The sequence below is a fragment of the Sus scrofa genome, chromosome 1 (assembly GCF_054392235.1).
Source record: "Sus scrofa isolate SSC_HxYL_T2T_F1_AM1 chromosome 1, Sscrofa_HxYL_maternal_Yorkshire_Landrace_v2.0, whole genome shotgun sequence".
NCBI lineage: Eukaryota > Metazoa > Chordata > Mammalia > Artiodactyla > Suidae > Sus > Sus scrofa.
Genome location: NC_139383.1, coordinates 143,836,040 through 143,858,919, shown reverse-complemented (window position 1 = coordinate 143,858,919; position 22,880 = coordinate 143,836,040). Strand labels below are relative to the sequence as shown.

Genomic DNA, 22,880 nt, shown 5'->3' with positions numbered 1-22,880 from the left:
TAATAGCAACAAATATGTATACATCATCAGCATTGTAGGGTTATTATTAAAACAATCTAGATAATATGTGTAAAACTCAAAAGAGTACAGCTATTTAAAAATTCTTGTTATAAACCACTCTTAGTGGTTTTATGATTGCACTGATTGGAGAATGAACACTGAGAGTAGACACCATTGCCTCTAGTACAGAACATTCATATCATTAGCATGCAAGAAATGTTTTCTATGTGTTTGAACAGAGGAGACGGCTGGCAGACACAGAAAGGAGACAAACACTGACCAGCAGAGCTGAAGTGGAGCCCATAGAATGATTTATTAAAGTACAGAGTTGGAAAGACTGATTCAGAAGTGGTACTAACTCCTTCCCACTCCTTCTTACCGTTGTTTCCATAACAATGGAGTTTGAAGTTTCTAAGCAAAAGAATTAGGTGATCTCTTGGTTCAAACTTGTCCCATTCATCCTGGGTCCAAAACAGTAGTGCCACCTCGTGCAAGGCTTTTCACAACCCTTACTTAATTCAGGCATACTTAACACAGAGGCTCTTAAGCGACATGGTTGCATATCCTTTTCAGAATTTGGAATTTCTGAATTAGCGTATCATGTTACCCAGACCGCTAGAGAGCTCAAACTAGCCTCCTGGTTATTAGCGGCACAAAGGGCATTCTGTAATCCAATATACGGAAGTATAAACTGAAATCAAAGAAGCAAAGTTTAAGCAGTAACTGAGGTCCTAGGAAGTACACCTTCTCCTCAGAATTGCTCCTTTATCTCAGGACACCTTCTCCTCAGAATTGCTCCTTTATCTCAAAAGCCTTCTGTTCTGGTCAAGCTCATGTACGCTCCATGTCTTCTGGATCACCTTCTAACCGCATCTCATCCAGCTCTATCTTTCTCTTTGTCCTATACTTCCTTCATGGATAATTAATCAATAGAACTGCTATTATCGGCATGTAGGAAAGAAGGGGCTTTAAAAACAAGAGATGACAACTTCAAGGATAATAATAGAAAAGAGCATAAAGCCAAAACAGCTTGTTCTTACCTTGAGAGATTTAAATAAATATCTAATTGTCTCAAAGCACACTATTCATCATACCTAATAACCTCTTTTGAAATCAGCTTTTTTTACAGCTTTCTGTGTAAACTTTACCTCAACTCTTTCTCCTCCCACTCTCTAAATGTCACACTAGTCTGCCCTAAACACAGCTCATGTCTCCATGTTGGCTCTTGTCCTTTTTCTCCACTCCCCACGCACTCTATTCTTTTTCTAACTAATGATGCTCTCTTTTTTCGTATGTGAATTAATATTTTCTCTCTCTCATCAGTTCTCTCTTAGCCCATCAATAGTACAATAATCACAGATGAGAAGGGAGAAAGGGGAGACGGGGAGGAAAAAGTTGTGAACATTCAGATTTAATAGGTTTGCCTGTCACAAAAATGAACATTTAAAACTTGAAAATTGTCAAAGTGTTTTAAACACTGTCTGAACTTGATAACACGTAAGCAATGAGCAAAAAACATTTGAAACCCTCCTAAATATTTTGTACACCTGGATATGCCCCCCAGGAAATTCCTGGCAGTAACTGCTGCTTTCATTTCCCCCCAAGTATGGCAGACAATACTGAAGAGTTCATATTGGTCCTTTCCCATGAATTCCATTTCAAAGCTGTTAACACAACACTGGTATTTCAACATTCCTTCAGCTTTACCATCTTTATGTTCATTTTAAATTAAGAAGTCTGAAGCAGATCTTATCAAATCCATAATATTGTTAAGAGCACTTCAAGGTCCTTTTAAAAACAAGAATTACTTACATCAACTTACTTTATTGCTTCATTTTCTGACTCTAAAGGACACAAAGTATACGAAAGCAATTTAACATGGCCATAACCTACAATTTTCACTTACCCTGAGGGGCCATTTCACCTCTTGTTTTACTTTTCCAGGCCAAATCAATAGAGGGTAGAATCAAGTCAAGACACATGTCATAACTGTATTACAGGTCAATGAGGTTTAAACAAATTGGGCTCCACTCATAAATAATTGACTCACAATTTGTACCAAGACACAGGGTGAAATGCTATTCACCTGAAACATCTTTAAAGTTTATTCTACCTATTGTTAACACCTGAGGGAACCATAACTGCATAAGCTTGGGTCTACAAGTCAGCCATCAACGAAGATGTTCTCTTAAGAACAAAAGGGGTAATAATTCAGTAGGAAGCATACACAATCCACCTTGTTCATCACAAAAGAGGTTAAAACAGACCGTTGGTATTTAGAGATGTTTCATTTGAGGGTTTGACTAGCTGCAAGCAAATCCAAAAAATCTGTACCATCTTGCTGTGTGTGATTTTGCTGGGGCATGAGTTTAAACTCCAGGTGCTGTTAAATAGGTATATGGAAATGGGAGCAGCTCCTTAGCAGGGATCCTCAACAGCTGTTCAGTATCCATGGATGCTCTCAGCTTTCTGGTCCTCTACTTGCCATCACATACAGCTGTCCTTAAAGCTTTAAATGAGCCTTTAAATTCTTCAGTTATAAGTCACAGCCCTGGAGGAAATGTGTGGAAATTGTCATGTTTGTACACTTGAAGACCTACAAAGGGACCCAATACTAGAATGGGATGTAAGAGTAAGTTAATCAGTGAGCTCCCGGGAAGGTTTTCTTGTCTTCTAAGGGACAAGACATGAGTAGATGGCTTAGTGGGGCTGCCCTTCCCACCATTTCTTACCTTGAACAATAATCAGATGTCAGGATCTGCAACAGTCATCTTGCAACTATGACGTAACATGAGAAAACGTCTATTACACTATATATGGTGGAGAGAAAATAGAGTCGGCCCCTTATGAAATTGTTACAGGGCTACACTCTGGAACCATTTCAGCTAGATTCCTTGTTTTGTGAGGTAATTAAATTTCCGTATTGGTAAACTCTAAAAACACTCCAGACTGATACAACGGTATGTAATATTGTCCCATTTCTCAAGGAATTCATTATTGATTCTTGGAAATGATATAAGAACTCAAATCACTTTAATAACTAATAGAAAAGTATATGAGCCATGTGAAAGATGAAAACAAAGTGCCATGAACACTTATGGTCAAGAAGGGCCTCATCCAGCAGTGGTAGGCAGAGTGGGAAATCAGAGAGCAAGTGAAGAAGTGGAGAGAGTCAGCAGGAGCAGGAAAGGCAGATCTCAGGGGGCTCTGGTTCTGCCGATTTACAAGCTCTGTGATTTTAAATCCGTGGCTTGAACTTCTTAGGCCTCCAGTTCCTTTGGAAGGTTTCAGAGGTGATTAGCTAATCTTTGGGTAAAGAACCTAGAGAAAAGTAAGCAGTCATGAATTAGTAACTATTCTTTTTGGAGAAATGGCATAGTACTCCACAGCCTATCTAAACCAGAGAAATTAGACCACTGATCCTAATCTGCCCTAACCCACCCATATGATCCAGCTGAAAGAACATTCAAAAAGCCAGCAGGGAAAGAAAAAAAAAAAAGCCAGTGAATGGGAGTTCCTGTTGTGACGCAGCGGAAAAGAACACAACCTGTATCCATGAGGATGTACGTTCCATCCCTGGCCTCCCTCAGTGGGTTAAGGACGTGGTGTTGCTGTGAGCTGTGGTGTAGGGTCACAGAGGCAGCTCAGATTTGGCGTTGCTATGGCTGTGGTGTAGGCTGGCAGCTGCAGCTCCAATTCGACCTCTAGCCTGGAACTTCCATAGCTGTGGGTAAGGCCCTAAAGAGGAAAAAAAAAAGAAAAAGCCAGTCAGTGAAAACAGGCAATACCTACTTAGTACAGTAAACAAGGAAAAAGGGGGCATCACTAGCTTTTCCATCCTACTCTTTCACTCTGGGTCCCAGGTGCGTGCAGATAGACCATGGTGTAGATTTAATGGAAGTTACTGCTTCTCCAGGTAAGAGATGAGATTTTTGCATTTTCCAGGCACTGTGTTGAGAAGTTTTACCTCATTTAATTCTCACCTTACGTCTAAGAGTATGGTGGGTTTTTTTTTTAAGTTTTATTGAAGTATAGTTGATTACAAGGTTGTGATCATTTCCGCTATACAACAAAATGGTTCAATCATCTATACACACATACCCATTCTCTTTCAGATTCTTTTCCCACATAAATTATCACAGAATATTGGGTAGAATTCTCTGTGCTATACAGCCAGCCCCTGTTGGCCAGTAATTCCATATACCTCAGTGTGCATATGCAAATCCCAAACCCCCAGTCCATCCCTCCCACCCCCACCTGTCCCCTTTGGTAACCACAGGTTTTTCAAAGTCTGTGATTCTATTTCTGAAAAAGAGGGTACGTGTTAACCCACATTTTACAGGCGAAAGAGCTAATGTTCCTATAAATTAAATCATGCCTTAAAACCAGACTTCAAGTTGAACAGAAAGATGAAATTCATAGTTTCCTTATCTAATTTTAAAACCTTCTCTCACAGCGTTCTATCATACTGGTTACAATTAGGATCAAATCTATTCCCTTCTCCATGTTCTGAACTGGTTTGAGGTTTAGGCTCATGGAAAAAGTAGAGTCTCTCCTCCCTTCAAACTCTGCCACAACTGGAGTTAGTGGAAACTGGAAGAAACTACAAATAATTAACAGTTATGTGTGTTTTGCCACTCTCTGGAGTAAGATAGTAGCTAGAAACCTGGAATTTTTTTTTTTCATTTTAAAGTTTTATTGAAGTATAGTTGATTTACAATGTTGTGATAATTTCTGTTGTACCACAAATTGATTCAGTTATACATATACAAATGTCCATTCTTTTTCAGATTCTTTAAAACCTGAAAAATTATTTACAAATGCTAAACATGCTAATAACATACACATATTTTGTTTTATCTGAAATGAAAGTGAAGAAAATGTATTACAGCTACTTTTTCACAATATGCGCTAGATCCAAAGTGATACTATTTGTGACATGAAACATGATTTATGAGAGGATGAATTTCTTTTAAAGTAAGTACATTATGGATATGGAGAAATGAGAACATCGAGGGTTTTCCTCCTCCTTTGCATGAGCCAATAAATTGCTGTTTAATTTCTCTAAATTAGTATCTTCCTGAGTTGAAAATTTCCACCTGGAGGAAGTGTTTATGACCATCTTGTAAATCTCTACTTTAAAAAAAATTAATTTATGCACATTAAATCAGTATGAATTCTTCATTCATAGGGAAAAAAATGATCAGTTTTGCAACTGGGTCTTTTAAAGGTTTAGGAGCAATGTGTGTTCTGAAGTGAAGGCTGAGAAATATTTCTTCAAACATCTGAATCCTGAATCAAATAAAGTTGACAAAATACGCTAACATTTCTCAGAAAGATAAACTGTCCTCTAAGGAGAGCAGTAACTATTCCACAGTGGTTTCTACTAAGAATGTAGTTAGGTTTGCTTGTAAGTTTTTTTTTGTTTTTATTTTTCTGGCTGCACCTGAGGCATGTGGAAATTCTGACGCTAGGTATCCAACCCAAGCCATAGCAGCTACCTGAGCCACAGCACTGACAATGCTGGATCCTTAACCTGCTGAGCTACCTGGGAACTCCAGGCTTGTTTGTTAAGTTTTAACTCAGCCTAATCATACTTTTACTAATATTTTTGCCCAGTGATGAAAATAGTTGTATGAAGAAAAAGCAATATCGTTTTGTGGTTAAGTCTGTGTAAGTTTGGAGTCAAACTCCCTGGTTCAAATCTCATACAACCGTTTTATATGGGGCAATTTAATAATCCCTTAGCCTCTGTTTCTTATGTTACATTTTTCCAGTGATAACATATACAAAGCACCTAGCAGACAAAATATATTGTTACCTATATTATTAAATGGGTACATCGAGTCACAGAAAAATAATACCTAGTGATATTTTGGTAGGCCATGTGGTGGCGATTTATTTTAAAGAAACAGTAAGAGTTAATGGGCTTAATAATTTCAGCATGTAGCCATGTTCCAGTTACTGGTTGAAGTACTTTCCATAATATAATTTATAATCCTCATAATTGTCTATGAGTTAGATACTATTATTATCTCAATTTACAGTTGGAGATAGACACTGTGTCACAGGGGAGTTAATACTGTACCCAGGCACAGACTGTCCTTTAATGGTGGAGCCAGGATCTGAAAGAATACATGATTTAAACCAGATTCAGTATCTATGCTCTTCACCACTACATTACATTGCCTCTCCCCAGTGCACGAAATGTCCAAAAGATCTAATTTATGCCCATATAAAAAAAGGACATAAGTAAAATAGAATAGTCACCTCAAATCCTCTTTAGGAGCAGCTAAGAAATAAATTTCTGGGAGGTGTGGCTCACGGAAACAAACCTAACTAGTTACCATGAGAACGAAGGTTCAATTCCTGGCCTTGCTCAGTGGCTTAAGGATCTGCTGTTGCAGTAAGCTATGGTACAGGCTGAAGATGCAGCTCAGATCTGGCATTGCTGTGGCTATGACATAGGCCAGTGGCTACAGCTCTGATTCAAATCCTGGGAAACTCCATATGCCACGGGTATGACCATAGAAAGGCAAAAAAAAAAAAAAAAAAAAAAAAAAAGAAAAAGAGAGAGAAAGAAATTGAACTTACATTATAAACATATATATTTTTTATATTTTAAATATAATTTTATACATTATATACACATTATATATATCATATTAACATGGTCTGTATGTGTGTGTGTGTGTGTATATATATATATAAATACACACATATATATACACACACACATACATACATACACACACACACATAGATATATATATGTGTATATATACAGACCATGTTAAAATTCTATACTCCCCCTGGCAATGTATCAATGATTTTATGATTTCACTACTATGAAAAAAGACTGATTGAATTGACCCCATATGAAAATTGTCATACAGTATATATGCTGTTCAGAGACCAAAAACCAGTGGTGGTGCCTGGTGCTGTAGGCAGAGAGGGGCAGCTCTGGTAAGAAGCCTACCAGTTGTTGCGCAAGGTTTCAGAGCAGAGGACTTTTGCACTGTGCCTCAATTTTCAATTTTTGAGTTTAGAAGGAGATTGTAGCCATTTACCTAAACTGACACAGCTGAGAAAGACTTTTTCATCTTAATCAAATTAAAATTCACAGTCAAGAAAATAAACACAATCAGAATTCTCACATCATCTTGGTGATTCATTTTCTTCTTGGTAGGCCAGACGCAAGAGGTCAAATTCAATCCAAAGTTGCTTGATGTATAAAAATCAGGATATTCCCAACTTCAGCAGTTTTAAACTCTGCAGAAACGAGATGTTTTGAGGCCCTCTGAGCTGCATCAAGGAGAGACAACACAATACAGTGGTGAAGAGCATAGACACTGAATCTAGTTTAAATTGCATATTCATTCACATCCTGGCTCTACCTCACCCCTCAAGCTTTTCGTCTTTCAGTATGTCCCCCAACTGCAGCCAGACCAAACCTCCTATTTCACAGGGAAAACAAAATCATCTATTAGAATATCCTTCAACAACTCTATTTTAAACCCAAGATGTTATCAAATTTCAACTTAAAAAATACATATTATTGCCTCCTATACCCAAAGTACTGAGGATACAGAGAATAAGCTATATGCCCTGTCCTAGCTTATACAGGAAGATTAAAAAAAAAAAAAAAATGTAAACAGCTAATTTCAGAGCAGCCACGTGCCAGTGATGTGTACAGGGAAAGAAGAGAGGCTCATCTGATTTTTATATCTTTCTTTGATATTTGAGGGAAAGATGGTCTCTACCATGAAAATCTTATCCTCTCATCTTTCCTCCTCTTTAGCTTCTATTTCCTCTCCTTCCCATAGCTTCACTCTCACTTTCCCCACTGATTTTTTTTTTTTTTTTGTCTTTTTAGCTATTTCTTGGGCCGCTCCCACGGCATATGGAGGTTCCCAGGCCAGGGGTCGAATCGGAGCTGCAGCCACCGGCCTACGCCAGAGCCACAGCAACGCGGGATCCGAGCCGCGTCTGCAACCTACACCACAGCTCACGGCAACGCCGGATCGTTAACCCACTGAGCAAGGGCAGGGACCGAACCCGCAACCTCATGGTTCCTAGTCGGATTCGTTAACCACTGCGCCACGATGGGAACTCCCTCCACACTGATTTTTTCTCTTCAGGCTTTAAACCAGTATATTTTGCCCTTCATCTTAAAAAATCCTTCCTACTGTATTTCTCTCTTTTAATGATTTTTATTTTTTGTATTATAGTTGGTTTACAGTGTTCTGTCAATTTCTACCATACAGCAAAGCGACCCAGTCACACATATGTATACATTCTTTTTCTCACACTATCCTCCATCATGTTCTATCATAAATGCCTAGATATATTTCCCGGTGCTATACAGCTGGATCTCATTGCTTATCCACTCTAAATGCAATAGTTTGCATCTATTAACCCCAGATTCCCAGTCCATCCCACCCCTCACCCTTGGCAACCACAAGTCTGTTCTCCAAGCCCATAAGTTTCTATACTGTAGAAAGGTTCATTTGTGCTGTGTATTAGATTACAGATATAAGTGAAATCATATGGTATTTGTCTTCCTCTTTCTGACTTACTTCACTTAGTATGAGTGTCTCTAGTCCATCCATGTTGATGCAAATGGCATTATTTTGTTCTCTTTCATGTCTGAGTAGTATTCCATTAAAACCAATACCCCAACTGAAAAATGGGCAAAAGACCTGAATAGACATCTCTCTAAAGAAGATATATAGATGGCCAACAGGCACATGAAAAAATGCTTAACATCACTAATTACTAGAGGAGTGCAAATCAAAACTACCATGAGGTACCACCTCACACCAGTCAGAATGGCCATCTTTAACAAGTCAACAAATAACAAATGCTAGAGAGGTTGTGGAGGAAAGGGTACCCTCCTACACTTTTGGTGGAAATGTAAATTGACACAACCACTATGGAAAACAGTATGGAGGTACCTCAGGAAACTAAATATAGAACTACCATGTGATCCAGCAATCCCACTCTTGGGCATATGTCTGAACAAAACTTTCTTTGAAAAAGATACTGTATTTCTCCATTACACCACTACCTATCTTGCTTCTCTTATCTTCCTTCAAATTCCTGAATCAAAGGTCTACAATTATAACTGCTCTTTTTCAACTCCTATTTTCTATGCAGCATACTGTGGTCATGCCTCTAACCCCGCAATTGTACCCAAGCCACCCTTGATAAAAGCCACCATTGGCAACATAAATGCCAACACCAAATGTCTACTTCAGTTCTTATTCTGGCAGATTTTCCTGCAGCATCTGAAATCACTGATTCCTTCTTGGAGCTCTTTTCTTCCTTGACTCTGTTTCTACTTTCTGCCTCTAGAGTGAATTTCTCTACCAATGTTTTAAGTAAGGAATTTAAATTCACTTTTTTTTTTTTTTTTCCTGAAAGGATTCTTCTTATTCTGTCTTCTTCCCTTGGGTGATTTTTGTCTTTCAGGACTTCAGTATCCCATCTGTATATGTCAATTAGGTTCCCAGCAGGAAACAGACGGCATTCTCAAATAGAGTGATTGAGGAGATCTTAATGAAGACCATTTACCATGGTGTAGGAAGGTCCAAGGGAAACCAGAAAAGTCTCTTGCCTCTGGCTTGAAGGAATAAGCAAGGGAAGCCCTAACTGTAATCTAGAGAGTAGCTGCCTGGAGAGGGTCATCAGGCAAGAGCCATGAGACAAGCATTGTGAACTTGTTTATTCAACAGATACATCTTCAACACTAACTGTGTGACTGTCAAGAAACTTGATGCTAGGCAAGGAATATAAACAAAAGATTGTGGACCATCCTAGCCTCTAGACTGCAGTGGGAATGACAAATGAATAAAAAATTTAAAGCGATAATCACTAGAAGATATCAGTGACAGGTTAAACTTTGGTGCAAATTTGGGTATGAGAAAGGCATAGGAAAGGGAATAATGTTAAAACTGAAACTTGGGAGATGTTCATCAGAAGGAATATGAGCATGTCAATAGAGGGAAATGCATGGTCCTATGTATAACAGCGTGAAATAACAAGGCAAGTTTGGTACAAGGCAGGTTGAGGGTAGAAACAATGGCCTTCAAGAACTAAATATTTAAAATATGTGTTTTCCCTGTATGAAAATTATAAGTCATTTTTTTTTAACCAGAGGGAAATTTTCAGGTGATGAAAGAAGTCTATATCTTGATTGGTGTTAATGTATTTGTCGAAACTTATGAAATTGTACACGCCAATCTGTGTTCTTTATTGTTTATATATAATGTCTCAATTTTTTAAAAGGGAGGGGGTAACCTTAGAGTCAAAAAGTCCTGTCCCTTGTCAGTTTTATGATATTGAACAGGTTACTTATCTTCTCTAATTTTTCTTATTTGAAATGATAATACCTCCTCTCTCCCTCCCAGGGATGAAAAGGACTCTTTCTGATGCTTAACATGTAGTAGATAACTAATTTATGAGATCTATCTACCTGTATGTAAGTAGGATTTATCAGGAAATAGAAGAAATGAAATCTGTACACTAGGTAAGAACATCTTAAAGAGACTTATGTTTGTATTTTTAGAAAAATCACCTTGGTTTCAATGTTAAAGAATGGAATAGAATCAAACTATGGCAAGAATTTAATGAGGGGGCTAGTAGAATAAAGAAAGAAATGACCTGAATAGTCTCCATAACATATTTCTCCTGTAGGACATGGTGATTGGAAAGGATCGGTGAAGGAAAGGATGAGTGGTAGTGCCATTTTCCAAGAAAGGAAGCACATGTAGAGGGGCACAAAAATGAGCTTAATTTTTAAGAAGTTGTGTTTGAGATACCTTTATGTTTCCAAGATGAGCACATGTGGTACACAAGTGGATACATGGCTCTGGACTCTAGAGTTTAGACAAGAGATGTTATTATGTCATTAGCCATCTCTCTCTCTATTTTTGTTTTGTTTTGTTTTTTTGGGGGGGTGGTTTGCTCTTTAGGGCCGCACTTGCGGCATGTGGAAGATCCTAGGCTAGGGGCTGAATCAGAGCTACAACTGCCAGCCTACACCACAGCCATAGCAACACCAGATCTGAGCCTCGTCTGCAGACTACACCACATCTCAGTGCAACACCGGATCCTTAACCCATTCAGCAAGGCCAGTGATCGAACCTGCAACCTCATGGACACTAGTTGGATTTATTTCCATTGTGCCACAATGGGAACTCCTTATCCATCTCTTGATAATGTATAATAAGTAAGACTAAAATAAGCATTCCTCTCCAAGAAACAACCAAAGTGCAATTAGTCATTTGTGGAAATGAAGATTTCCAAGGTAGCACTGGTGAATGCAAACCTGGAGAATTACAGAAGTAGCTAAACTCCAATTCAGGTCATCTAGGCATAAATTTAAGTCTCCTTGGGGAAACAAACAGGGATTTTGACTGCACCTAAGAAGTTTTCATCTAGTAACTTTGCTATCTGTCTTTGGAAATGAAGAAAATCTGCATGGTACCTATTTAAGGGAAATCCATAAAAAAATAGAATTCTGTCTTAACTGTCTAATTATATATATATCTTCTCTTTTAAGGGCTGCACCTCCAGCACATGAAAGTTCCCAGGCTAGGGGTCAAATCGGATTTACAGCTGCTGGCCTACACCAAAGCCACAGCAACACGGCTTCCAAACCATGTCTGCAGTCTACAGCACAGCTCATGGCAATGCCAGATCCCCGACCCACTTAGCAAGGCCAGGGATCAAACCTGCATCCTCATAGATACTAGTCAGATTTGTTTCCACTGCACAGGAACTCCTGATGAAGTAGGTCTAATTTATTTGAGAACAGGAACTTTGAAGGTGAGGAATTGGTCAGTCCTGTATGGTGTTTATACACATGGCCTAGAACAGTGCCTGGCACATGGTGGCACTCAGTAAATATCTGATGAATGACTTTGTGGATGTCCATATTTTCCTAAGAGAAATTAACATACATGAGTTACATTGGGCTTTTTATTTTAAGAGCATTTATATTATGTTCTTAAAAGTTTTATCTTTACAAATAGTTTGTGTTGCTTTGTAAAACTAGATTTATGTATGCTCGCATGTGTGTGTGTAGAGCTTAACTGTTCCTCAAGACCCCACCTCTGTTACTCCTGACCACACTATCACCTTAAATCCCTTCTCACCCCTGTTAAAACTTTTAGTGTTATTGGAAAGTGAAATGGAAACCCAAGCTCTTCTGGCATGAGGATTGGCATCCAGTGTGACCGTCCTCAGGGCAATGCAAGACATTTATTCCTTGCATCAAGGGTGTAATGAATCTGAATGTTCAAATATAACTAGTAACCATCTTAAAAAAAAAAAAAAAAACACATGCTGGCTCCTGTGTCAACGTGTTGACTGACAAAATATTCTTGTGGTAAGAGGCTCACTCACATGATTATCATCATAACTCTGTGAAAGGAACATCAGTCACAGAAATCTCTGCCTTGTTCCACAGGGTCCATTATATCATTCCCAAATTGTCTGAATTGTAACCCATTCCTGGAACCAGAGGATGACCCAGCCTGGTGCTGTCTATGTCAAGGTTCTCCTTCAAGGACTGGTCTTGTGAGAGTTCATCTCCTAATTCAGCAACCTACTGCTCTACTCATAATATAAAACTAGGGTAAAAATCATCAAGTATTGATAAGAATACTTTTGGCTAATTGTATGATATAAAGTGAACAGGACCAGACTCAAACTGTGTACACAGTTTGCTTTTATCTATGAAAAGAACAAACTTCGTAGGCAAATGACTGGAAGGAATAATACCAACATGGTCACAGCACTGGCTTCCAAATGATGGGACTATGGATAAGTTATAGACTCTGATCTTGTGTTGTTGGCTACAAGGAGCAAATGTTTCTCTACTGATCATGAGACAAAAAAAAAAAAGAAGCATAAGAAAAAAGATAAATTTTTGTAGGCTCACTTTTAAAAGTTAAATCTAGGAATTCCGGTTGTGGCTCAGCAGTTAACAAATCTCAGAAGCATCCATGAGGATGCGGGTTCGATCTCTGGCCTTGCTTGGTGGGTTAAGGATTTTGCATTGCTGTGGCTGTGGTGTAGGTCAGCAGCTACAGCTCCAGTTTGACCCCTAGCCTGGGAACCTCCATAGGCAGTGGATCTGGCCCTAAAAAGCAAAAAAAAAAAAAAAAAAAAAAAATTAAATTTAGCCAAACATTGGATTTGTAAGCCATTTTGTATCTCATTTTCTCCCTGTTCCAAGTAGGTATAATAATGCTATTTGTAGATTCTGTGAGGCAATATATTAGATAACTATGATATGCTTTCATTTTCTCAAAACAAAGGGGCCTGTTATTATTATTATTATAATCTCTGTACTTATCTCAGAGAACTCCTTCCCTTGACTCTCCTTCTGTCAATCTTGGAGACAGAAAGAGTTATAAATCCTGACTGGCATCTTGCCTGCTCTTTGGAAAGTCTAACCCAGTGGGATAGCAAAAGAGAGTAATTTTTTAAATGAAGAGACTTAGGGCTAATCTCCATGTGACATGTGCTTCCAACTCTAGCTTATGTTGAAAGAAGTGCTTATTAAGGATAGACTTGATTCCTTGCCTCTCATTCCTTTTTCTATCCAGTAGAAACCTTCTACTCCACCAGCAGAGTTCCTTCCAATTCCTGAATTTATAAAATGAGACAACCCTCAGAACATGATGTATTCTTACAGAATGGTCTGTGGGACAAGAAGAGTGATTGACATGTGCAGAAATTACATCTGAGGTTTAGTCCTGCAGGAAAAGGGGATACAAATTGCCTGCAAATTATCCACAAGTCCCTGATGAGCCCAAGGAGAAAATTTAAGAGGCTTCAGTGTTTCTTCAACCAACATGTTCACGTGTCTCTCTTTGCTTTAACACACAAACACCCAAGAGAAATTGTCCCTGAAAACACGACTCTTCTTTCTTACCCTTGTCAAATGTGGTAATAGTAAAGGTGTACATGCCAATTACTACCCCTTATCATGTGCCAAGCGTGTTCTGCGAGTGATTCCAAACAGAAGAGGACTATGAGCTCTGATTGATGGGTTTATAATCTAAAGAAGAAATGAGGCTTCATGCTACAAAAAATGCATGGTGTTCACTTACACAGTGTGTGTGAAATAGCCTGTAAGAATTTGCAAAGCTGATTTTAATCAATATGCATCACTTGAGAAGAACAAAATGCCGTAGAATAAAGGTAATAATAATGATGACTGAGAGGTTCCCACCATGGTGCAGTGGATTAAGGATCCAACTACAGCACCGTGGGTAGCTGCAGAGGTTCGGGTTCAGTCCCCAGCCTGGTGAAGTGGGTTAAAGGATCTGGTATTTCCATAGTTGCAGTGTAGTTCACAGCTACAGCTGGGATTCAGTCCCTGGCCCAAGAGATTTCATATGCTTCAGGTGCTGCCATAAAAAAATAATAATTATGATGATTGATACTGGGAAGTCTAAAGGTACAGGTTATATGTCTTTTCTAACTAAGAGTAAATGAAAGTATGATGTCCTAGACTTGAACATATCTGGCTTACAATATTGAATTTCCAAGGCACTGGTATAGTACTACTCACAGTGTGATCAGTAAACAAGTGTTGGTTCTCAAACTTTTTCTTACACTTCTTGATACGATAAGCACAGAAATTAAAAACAAATTTTTGGAGGAGTTCCTGTCATGGTACAGCGGAAACAAATCTGACTAAGATCCATGAGGATGTAGGTTCAATCCCTGGCCTCACTCAGTGGGTTAAGGATCCAGTGTTGCCATGAGCTGTGGTATAGGTGCAGATGTGTCTTGGATCCAGTATTGCTGTGGTTGTGGCTTAGGCCAGCAGCTACAGCTCTGATTTGACTCCTAGCCTGGGAACTTCCATATGCCTTAGGTGTGGCCCTAAAAAGCAACAACAAAAACAAAAAAAAAAAAATTGGAAACTTTTTTTTAAATCTTTTTGACAGTTTAATTGTGTATCTGCTTAATCTCATAATAACAAATTGGGGGCTTTCATTTGATATTTTTTGTCTTTTTAAATTTTATAAGCCATTCCGTTATCATATTTTACTGAAATATTTGTCCATGACAAATTGTGGGGGAAACCGGTCTTCAACAGAGATAGTTTGAGAAACATCATTCTAGAATATTAGAAAACAATTGATAGGATACATGGCAACCACCTCTATAAGCCAAAGGCTTCTTGTGAAAATGGATGTAATATTAGCACTTACTTCTTGATGCTGGATCTGAAAATGAAGGGAAGATAGATATATGCAAGATCCTTAGCATGGTGCCTGACCTTGGTAAGTACCCCCCCCCACAACATGGGCTTTTAGAATCACTGAATAACTAAGACTTCAGAGGTGCCATTCTAAATTACATGTATGTGGGACACAGTTTTTGTTTGTAACAGGTCGTTGGTGAATAACCCTTTAGACACAGAACCTCCCTCTGGAATCAGGCCACCTGGTTCTAAAGACTAGAATTTCATTCACCACTGTTTCCTTGAATGAAGCAACCAACATTTGATTTTCGGTCTTGGGACAATTCAGTGTGACTGCTCCACCACCCTGTGTGGAATGTCCTTTTGTTTTTTGTATGTTTCCTTTGGTTTTCCTCAAGTTGTTAGGTTGACTGATTGCTGCAACCTTCAATAACTGAATTATTCTGATCTTTATTGTTTATAAAGTGCTTGTATTATATTAAGACTAGGATAAGATGACTTGTCACTCATAGATGGCAAGTATGGCACAAACTTCTGTTTAAAAAAACATGTTACTTTAGGTGGCACTCCATAGGGCAAAGAAAAAAATATGCAATCTCTTCTAGTCAAAGAAGCTAAACAATTTTTTTTAAGGGTGTTTTGGCTATATGTCAAAATTGAACATCACTGCCTCTTCAGCAGGCATTTGTTGTGGCCAAAGAAATTAGCCAGCTATTTCAAAGCATAGATGATTAAGTGAAGATAATTCAACCAAAGAGTTTTTCCCTTTTGAATTATAGGATACTATGATGGAGAATGAGAAGTTTTTATAGGTGGAGTAACTTGGGTCCGAATCATAGTTTTGCAACTTAAGTGGACCATCAGGCAAGTCCTTTACTCTCTTTGACTCTCAGTTTCCTGGCTAATGGGACAATGTTGGGAACCTAATAGGTGCTTCAATAATATTAACTTCCTTCTTTATTTAGTTAGGAAACTACAATTATTTTTCTTTAAAAAGAAGCACTGAGATGACTTTAACAAGACTCTATGGACAGAATACAATTTTAAAATATAAAAAAGATAATATGTCAGTATTTGTTTAAAAAAAAAACATGCATTGAGGAAATTCCTGTTGTAGCTCAGCAGGTTACAAACCGGACTAGTATCCATGAGGATGTAGGTTCAATCCCTGGCCTTGCTCAGCAGGTTAAGGATCCAGCATTGCTGTGAGCTGTGGTGTAGGTTGCAGACATGGCTCAGATCTGGCGTTGTTGTGGCTGTGGTGTAGGCTGACAGCTGTATCTCAGATTCAGCCCCTAGCCTGAACATCCGTATGCTTCGGGTGTGGCCTTAAAAAGCAAAAAAAAAAAAAAAAAAAAAAAAAAAGGCATTGAATTTGGCAGATTCAACGAACAGACTGTTTAAAAACCTGACTGACTCTTTCCAAGGTGAAGCATCTTCTTCTCCTTTGCACTCTGCCTAGAACTCTTTGCTCCAGCCAGAATAACTTTCCCATGCGCGTGACTTGGCTCATTCTTATTTTTAGTCTATTGTGTTTAGCACTCTTGAAATGACCTTCTGACACCTCCCTGGCAAACCCCACATTCCTTTAAAATTGTTCATTATTCACATGGTCCCAAATTGGCAGAAAGAAACCTGGCCAAGCAACTCACTCAAGACATCTTTCAGGGCTGTAGCTTCTTCCTGGGAGCTGCACCAAGGCGCATTTTGACACGTTTCCTTGCTATGATTTCCTACACTTTTTTTCATATTTGTAATCTTTCTATCGGAATTACAAAGCTCCATTTCTTGGGGTTACACTGAGGACCTTCAGGATCAGAGAGGCTGTCACTCGCTCAAGGCCACACAACATACAGCTGATTTTAAACAGGTAGCCAGTTCTTCAGCGTTTTCATTTGGTATTGTTTTCATTTCATGACCCTACTTCCCTTTGTAGAAAATGGTTGGTGTTGCTGACAGACTGAGAAACTGTGGGGAGATTCCAGCCATGGAGTCAGAGAAGATGAGGGGCACAGAGTGGGATTCAAGACATGGGGCAGGATGGAGGAGGTTAAGAGAGGGAGAAAGGGTGCCTTAGAAATAATTGGCTTACTCTAAGCATGACACGTTAGAGGAAAATAAGAAATACCTAAACAGCAGCACCACCACATTTCTGCTTTGCTTCTATTTTGTGCTTAATAAACAACACTATTGTCACTGCCAATGAAAACAGCAACATAACTGTGCTTTTCCCCTGGTGCTAACTCTAAACAATCTACTGGATTGGGGTCAAAATTGTAAACTGCCAGCATGTTAAAAATAAAAACAGAAAAACAAACCTGGCCTTTTCCTTTAGGGTTGTGAGGGTGAATGCAGGACAAGAGCCAGAGAGAAGAGTTACTATAAAAAATAACTAGTGCAAACATCCTTGAACTGATGTTTTCTATAAAAATCCCGTTGGCTGTGAATTGAAAAGAGTGAAGTGGGGAAGGAGAAAGGAATGGGGGATCAAGTGGAGTCTGCTTATCGTCAGCTGGCTTTCATGTAAGAGTCATGGCAGGGTCAGCAACAAACTAGCCAGGTGGCAACTCCAGGCCATGCTGCCATAAATAAATAGTTATGTACTAATGTCACACAACCAGGGTTAGATGCAAAGCATATGGGAAGAACATTCTGATGTAAATAGTCGAAAGACTCTAAGGTTGCTGGATTCAGGATCCACTGTTGATACTGGACTTCGAGACGCCTGAGAAAATAAAGTGGTGAAACTTTTTAAAAAGCTGCACTGAAAGATTCTTTGAAATATAAATTGTTCTCTTTCAAAAAAAAAATCCTGAACCTTTGGCCTAAGAGAGTGTGATTTTTTGATTTTTCTTTTGGCGGGTGTGTGTAGTAATTAAACATTACCAGAGTTGGCAAGAGCACAGACCCTGGAACCAAATTTCAGGAGTTTAAACTACCCCTGTTGCTTACTTGTTCTCATGACCTCTGGGAAGGTCATGACTTAACCTTTTCATGCCTCAGTTTATTCATCCTGCACAAAAGGGAGGAAGAGAAGGATAATAGCAATAGTACCTGCCTCATAGGAAATTATATGGATCAAAGGAGTGAATGTGTAGGGAACAAATGACACCTGATAAATGCCATGACCTATCACTATTAAGTAGTCTTACACAGGTTATTTATCTTCCATAAACTATCTGCTGGATACTAAGCTAAGGAATCTATTCCTTGTACTATTCTATTTAATCTTATAAATAACCCCATGAATTAAAAATCAACTTTACAGACAAAGGAACTGAGGCTTCGATGGATTAAGAAATTTATCCAAGGAGGCATGTCTAAGTTAAACTTCCAACCCAGGCCTTATTACATACTTAAAAAAAAAAAAAATTAACCATTTACACATTCTTTAAAATCTAAACGCTTTTTTCCCTTCATTGCTCAAAATGTTAAAACTTGAAAAGAAATACAACACGTGGGCTTCTGAGAACCAAAAAGTTTTTGAAAGGATTAGGGGAGGGTCTGATATCCTAATCAATGGCCTCGGGGGATGTGCGATCCGCTCACAGCAGGTACAGAAACAGATTAATTCGTCCACTGACTTTTTTCTCCAAACATTTATTGAACGCCTACTATTTTCTGAGAGCTAGGGATTCAAAGAAGAGTAAGAAATGATTTACTTGAGCACCTAACCTTGAGGAGTGAGGGTGATATTCTTTGCCGCGGGCAGTCTGATGATGTGAGTTTTGTTTTCTAGTCTGTTTGCCAAAGTGGCCATTACTGTCTGCAGAAGTAGTCGAACTCCCCTCAATGCAAGCCAGGCGGTCTGTATCCAGCGATCCTAAAGGGGTTTGGGTTTTACAGTTCCTCCGCTCGGACTCGCAGAGCGCAGAGACTTTACCAGAGAGAAGGCGTAAATCTTTATAAAGCCAGCCTCCGATTGGTGCTGCAGGAAAACGGCGCGTTTGGAAGCGTGTTCAAATCGCGCGCCCTGGCTGTGGCTTTCCCGGGCTCAGGCTTAAGAATCGCGGGTACGTGTGTGCCCTGCTATCCGGTCGATGAGCCAGGGCTCCCTGCCTTCTGGCAACAGGGAAGGTGTGAGCTCCACGAGAATCCCAGGTTAATCCCAGGTGAGCACCGCTCAGGGACCGGCCCTTAGAGAATTAGGCGCTACCTCTGCCTGCGGCTGTTACTTCCTGGTTGGCTTGCCCTTAACTGACATGGCGGCCCGTGCCTTCAGCCGGGCCCACTGCGGCTGCTCAGAAAGCCAAAGACGGGCAGTTGTTCTACAGCCCGCCTCCCGCCGCGGAGCTGCTGGGTGAAGGCTAGGGTGTGCTGCCGGGGGGGCGGGTGCGAGGGGTTAGGGGCAAGCCCCGGAAGTCGAGTACCCGGCGCCTTGCCGCAGTGTGCCCAGCCTCGTATCCCGACACCAAGGCTGCTCGAGCCCAGGGTGCTTCTTTCATTTTTCCTACCATTTCCCAGTCCCTGGCCCAATATGATACTGACCAAAGCCCAGTACGACGAGATAGCCCAGTGCTTAGTGTCTGTGCCGCCTACCAGGCAGAGCCTGAGGAAGCTGAAGCAGAGGTTTCCCAGGTAAGTGCCCATCGCCCCTCTCAGACAGCCCTTTGCCTGCAGCAGCTGTGTCTGGCAGCCCAGCCAGTGCTTGGAAACCACGTGTCGCACATGAGTGGGGAGCAACACGAGTGTCAAGTGTTAGGAGATCAGGGATGGTGAAAACGTTTCTTCTTTCGCCTGCCTTTCTCAGGAGAGTTTTAATGAATGAATCCCAGGCCGCTTCCCAAGGCCTTGCAGTTAAGTCTAGATAACATATGTTTATTGAAAACCGGGTTTGTGCTAGGTATGAGCGCACATAGTATGTGCTCCATAAATGTCTAGTGGTTAATTGACAGGTACTAGGAATGGATGCTAGGTGGCACGGCCCTCTCAAGGTGAAAGTATGAATTGTTGACTCAAATGGAAGACACTTTTCAATTGGCCCCTGGAAACAAACAAGGGAGCACAGGCTTCTTATTGTCAACTATGTTTCTCTACTGCAATTAGGTTACCTCACAGGCCTCTTATTGTCAACTATGTTTCTCTACTGCAATTAGGTTACCTCAAGTGTTCCAGGCCTGTCCCAGAGGCTGTTACCCTAGGGATTAAGCTCTTGGGTCAAGATTGGTCTTCTGGACAGCCATATGTATACACATTCCAGGTGTATTTCATACTACTCCCCCCCAAAATGGCTTTTTTCCCCAGTAATTTTAGGATTATCCAACTTTTTTTGTTTGTTTGTTTTTTGCGGGCCCCCCCCCCCCCCCTTTTTAAGGCCTAATCTGCGGCATATGGAAGTTCCCAGGCTAGGGGTTGAATGGGAGCTGTAGCTGCCAGCCTACACCACAGCCACAGCAACTCGGGATCTGAGCCACTTCTTCCACCTACACTACTGTTAATGGCAAGGCCAGATCCTTAACCCCCTGAGCGAGGCCAGGGATTGAACCCGCATTCTCATGGATCCTAGTTGGGATTGTTAGCCACTGAGCCACAAAGAGAACTCCCAGGGATTATCCAACTTTTAAAAAAGGAACTTTAGAAACTATATGCTGTAGATTTCATTTTAAAGGTGTACAAACCGAGGCCCTGACGTTACACAGAGACCAGTCTCGGGCAACAAGTTATTGTCTTTGTGCTGTGTTAAAAGTATAGAATGTTGGAGTTCCCATTGTGGCTCAGTGGGTTAAGAACCCAACTAGTATCCATGAGGATGTGGGTTTGATCCCTGGCCTTGCTCAGTGGGTTAAAAGATCCAGTGTTGTTGTGAGCTGTGGTGTAGGTAGCAAACACAGCTGTAGCATAGGCCGGAAGCTGCAGCTCCGATTTGACCCCTAGCGGGGGAACTAACATATGCCACAGGTGTGGCCCTAAAATTAAAAAAAAAAAAAAAGACGAGATGTAGAATGTTTATTCACTTTTCTTCCATTTCAAAATCAGATCCAAGCTTCTGCCATTTTCCTTTGTGGCCCTGAGCACCTTTACCTAATGGAGAGCTTCCTTGAGCTTGATATGTAGCCCTTGAGCAGACATCACCATGAAAGTGTTTTCTTGAAGAAAGAGATTATTAGGTAATTGGTTATCAGTAAAGTACAAAGTGAAGCAGGAATTGAAGGTCTTTTATGACCTTAATTTTCTGAAGGACTCAGTTTTCTAAATTGGTAAAATGAAGGGATCTCTTTTTAATATTATCCAGATTTAATTTATCCCCTTATAGTCTTTAAGATTTTTTTTTTTTTTTAAATGGCTGCTTTGAGGCATATGAAAGTTTCTGGGCCAAGAATTGTTCCTGTAGCCACAGCTACAACCTACACCACAGCTGTGGTACCAGATCCTTTAACTTACTGTGCCAGGCCAGGGATCAAATCCTTGTATTCACAGCAACCGAAAAACCTCTGCAGTCGTATTCTTAATCTACTGCGCCACTATAATCTTTAAGGTTTTTATCAGACTTGCTTACAAGGAGCAAAATCGACAAATTGGAATTTAATTTTCTGTCATTATACTTCTTTGCCACTTCTTCCAGTGAACTGTAGATTGGGTGAAGGCTGGTTGTCTAAGGGAGTAGCCTTAGCCTTTCGAGGCAACTTTAAGACATGGCATACGTTTAGATAATTCTGCTCTTGTTATGTATGAATATTACCACTGTGTTTTTATTTCTCTTTCTTTTCATCTCCTGTTTCTTCTTTCCTCATTCTTTTTCTTTCTTTCTTTTTCATAGCAAATTCCCTGTTTTCTCTGTTACAGGTGACCTCACCTTACTCTTTTTATTAAGGACTTTTGGAGTACACTTATGAAAGACTCCACATGTTGTTTTTCTTCTTACTCATGATCTGCCCAAATATTTTTTGCTTCTCCCAATTACTATTCAGGGTATAGCTAAATCTTCTTTTATCAGAAACTGTATTTAGAGAGGTTGCACTACAATCTGCAGAAGGAATTAAAGGATCATTTAGCAGCACAGGTAGAAATTCATGAAGAGTATGATTTGGGCCTTGGCTTCACAGTTTTCATTTTAGCACCTTTTTACTTTATATGTTTGTTGCAAAGGGCTTGAACAACCTTTAGATTTGATAGTTCACTTTACCAGAGAGTTGGTGCAGTAAGGACCTCAGAGATAATTTCTGGTGGCTCAAAGGTGTTAAGTGACTTGTCAAAAATCCTAGAGATAGTGAAGGGCCAAACAGTGTTTGGACTACAGGTTTCATGACTTTCAGTTCAGAGTTCTCTAGTAAGCTGCCTTAGTTAGTTTTAATATTAATAATAACAGCAGCAGTTACCTTTGGGCGATATTCACATAGATTGAACTCTAAGAAAAATCAAAGTACTGAAATCCTTTTAAAAGTTTCTGCAACTTTTTATTTTCCTGATTTAAAAAAATTTTTTAAAAGTATAGTTGATTTATAGTGTGCCATTTTCTGCTGTACAGCAAAGTGACCCAGTCATATGTATACATACATTCCCTTTCTTATATTATCTTCCATCATGGTCTATCCCAAGAGGCTGGATATAGTTTTCTGTGCTATAGGACCTCATTGCTTATCCATTCTAAATGCAATAGTTTACATCTATTAATGCCAAACTTTCTGTGCATCCCACTTCCTCCCCCTCC

General features: G+C 39.7%; 1 protein-coding gene and 1 long non-coding RNA gene across 10 annotated transcripts in view; one reads left to right on the top strand and one right to left on the bottom strand.

Annotated features, from left to right (window-relative positions):
- Nucleotides 1-289: 289 nt before the first annotated feature.
- The window catches only part of LOC110261472 (uncharacterized), a 53,727-nt gene continuing 31,136 nt past the window's right edge, over nt 290-22,880 (bottom strand). Inside the window, exons 2-6 of one of the 4 annotated variants that reach the window (XR_014814528.1) lie at nt 16,367-16,532; nt 7,158-7,305; nt 3,548-3,738; nt 2,733-3,321; nt 290-2,551 (exon numbers count right to left, since the gene is read on the bottom strand). This is a non-coding gene — a long non-coding RNA (uncharacterized LOC110261472). The remainder of the gene's footprint in view (nt 2,552-2,732; nt 3,322-3,547; nt 3,739-7,157; nt 7,306-16,366; nt 16,533-22,880) is intronic. The other 3 variants (XR_014814529.1, XR_014814525.1, XR_014814523.1) reach the window with 3 other exon arrangements.
- The window catches only part of CDIN1 (CDAN1 interacting nuclease 1), a 237,487-nt gene continuing 233,771 nt past the window's right edge, over nt 19,165-22,880 (top strand). For 5 of the 6 annotated variants that reach the window (XR_014814522.1, XM_084975005.1, XM_021098111.2 and 2 more), the window contains exon 1: nt 19,591-19,810. Coding sequence is in view for 4 of the 6 variants with exons in the window: in XM_084975005.1 (XP_084831131.1) it covers nt 19,710-19,810 (101 nt within the window). In the remaining 2 variants the exon portion in view is untranslated. Of the gene's footprint in view, nt 19,345-19,590; nt 19,811-22,880 lie in introns of those variants that run through there. The other variant, XM_021098114.2, reaches the window with a different exon arrangement.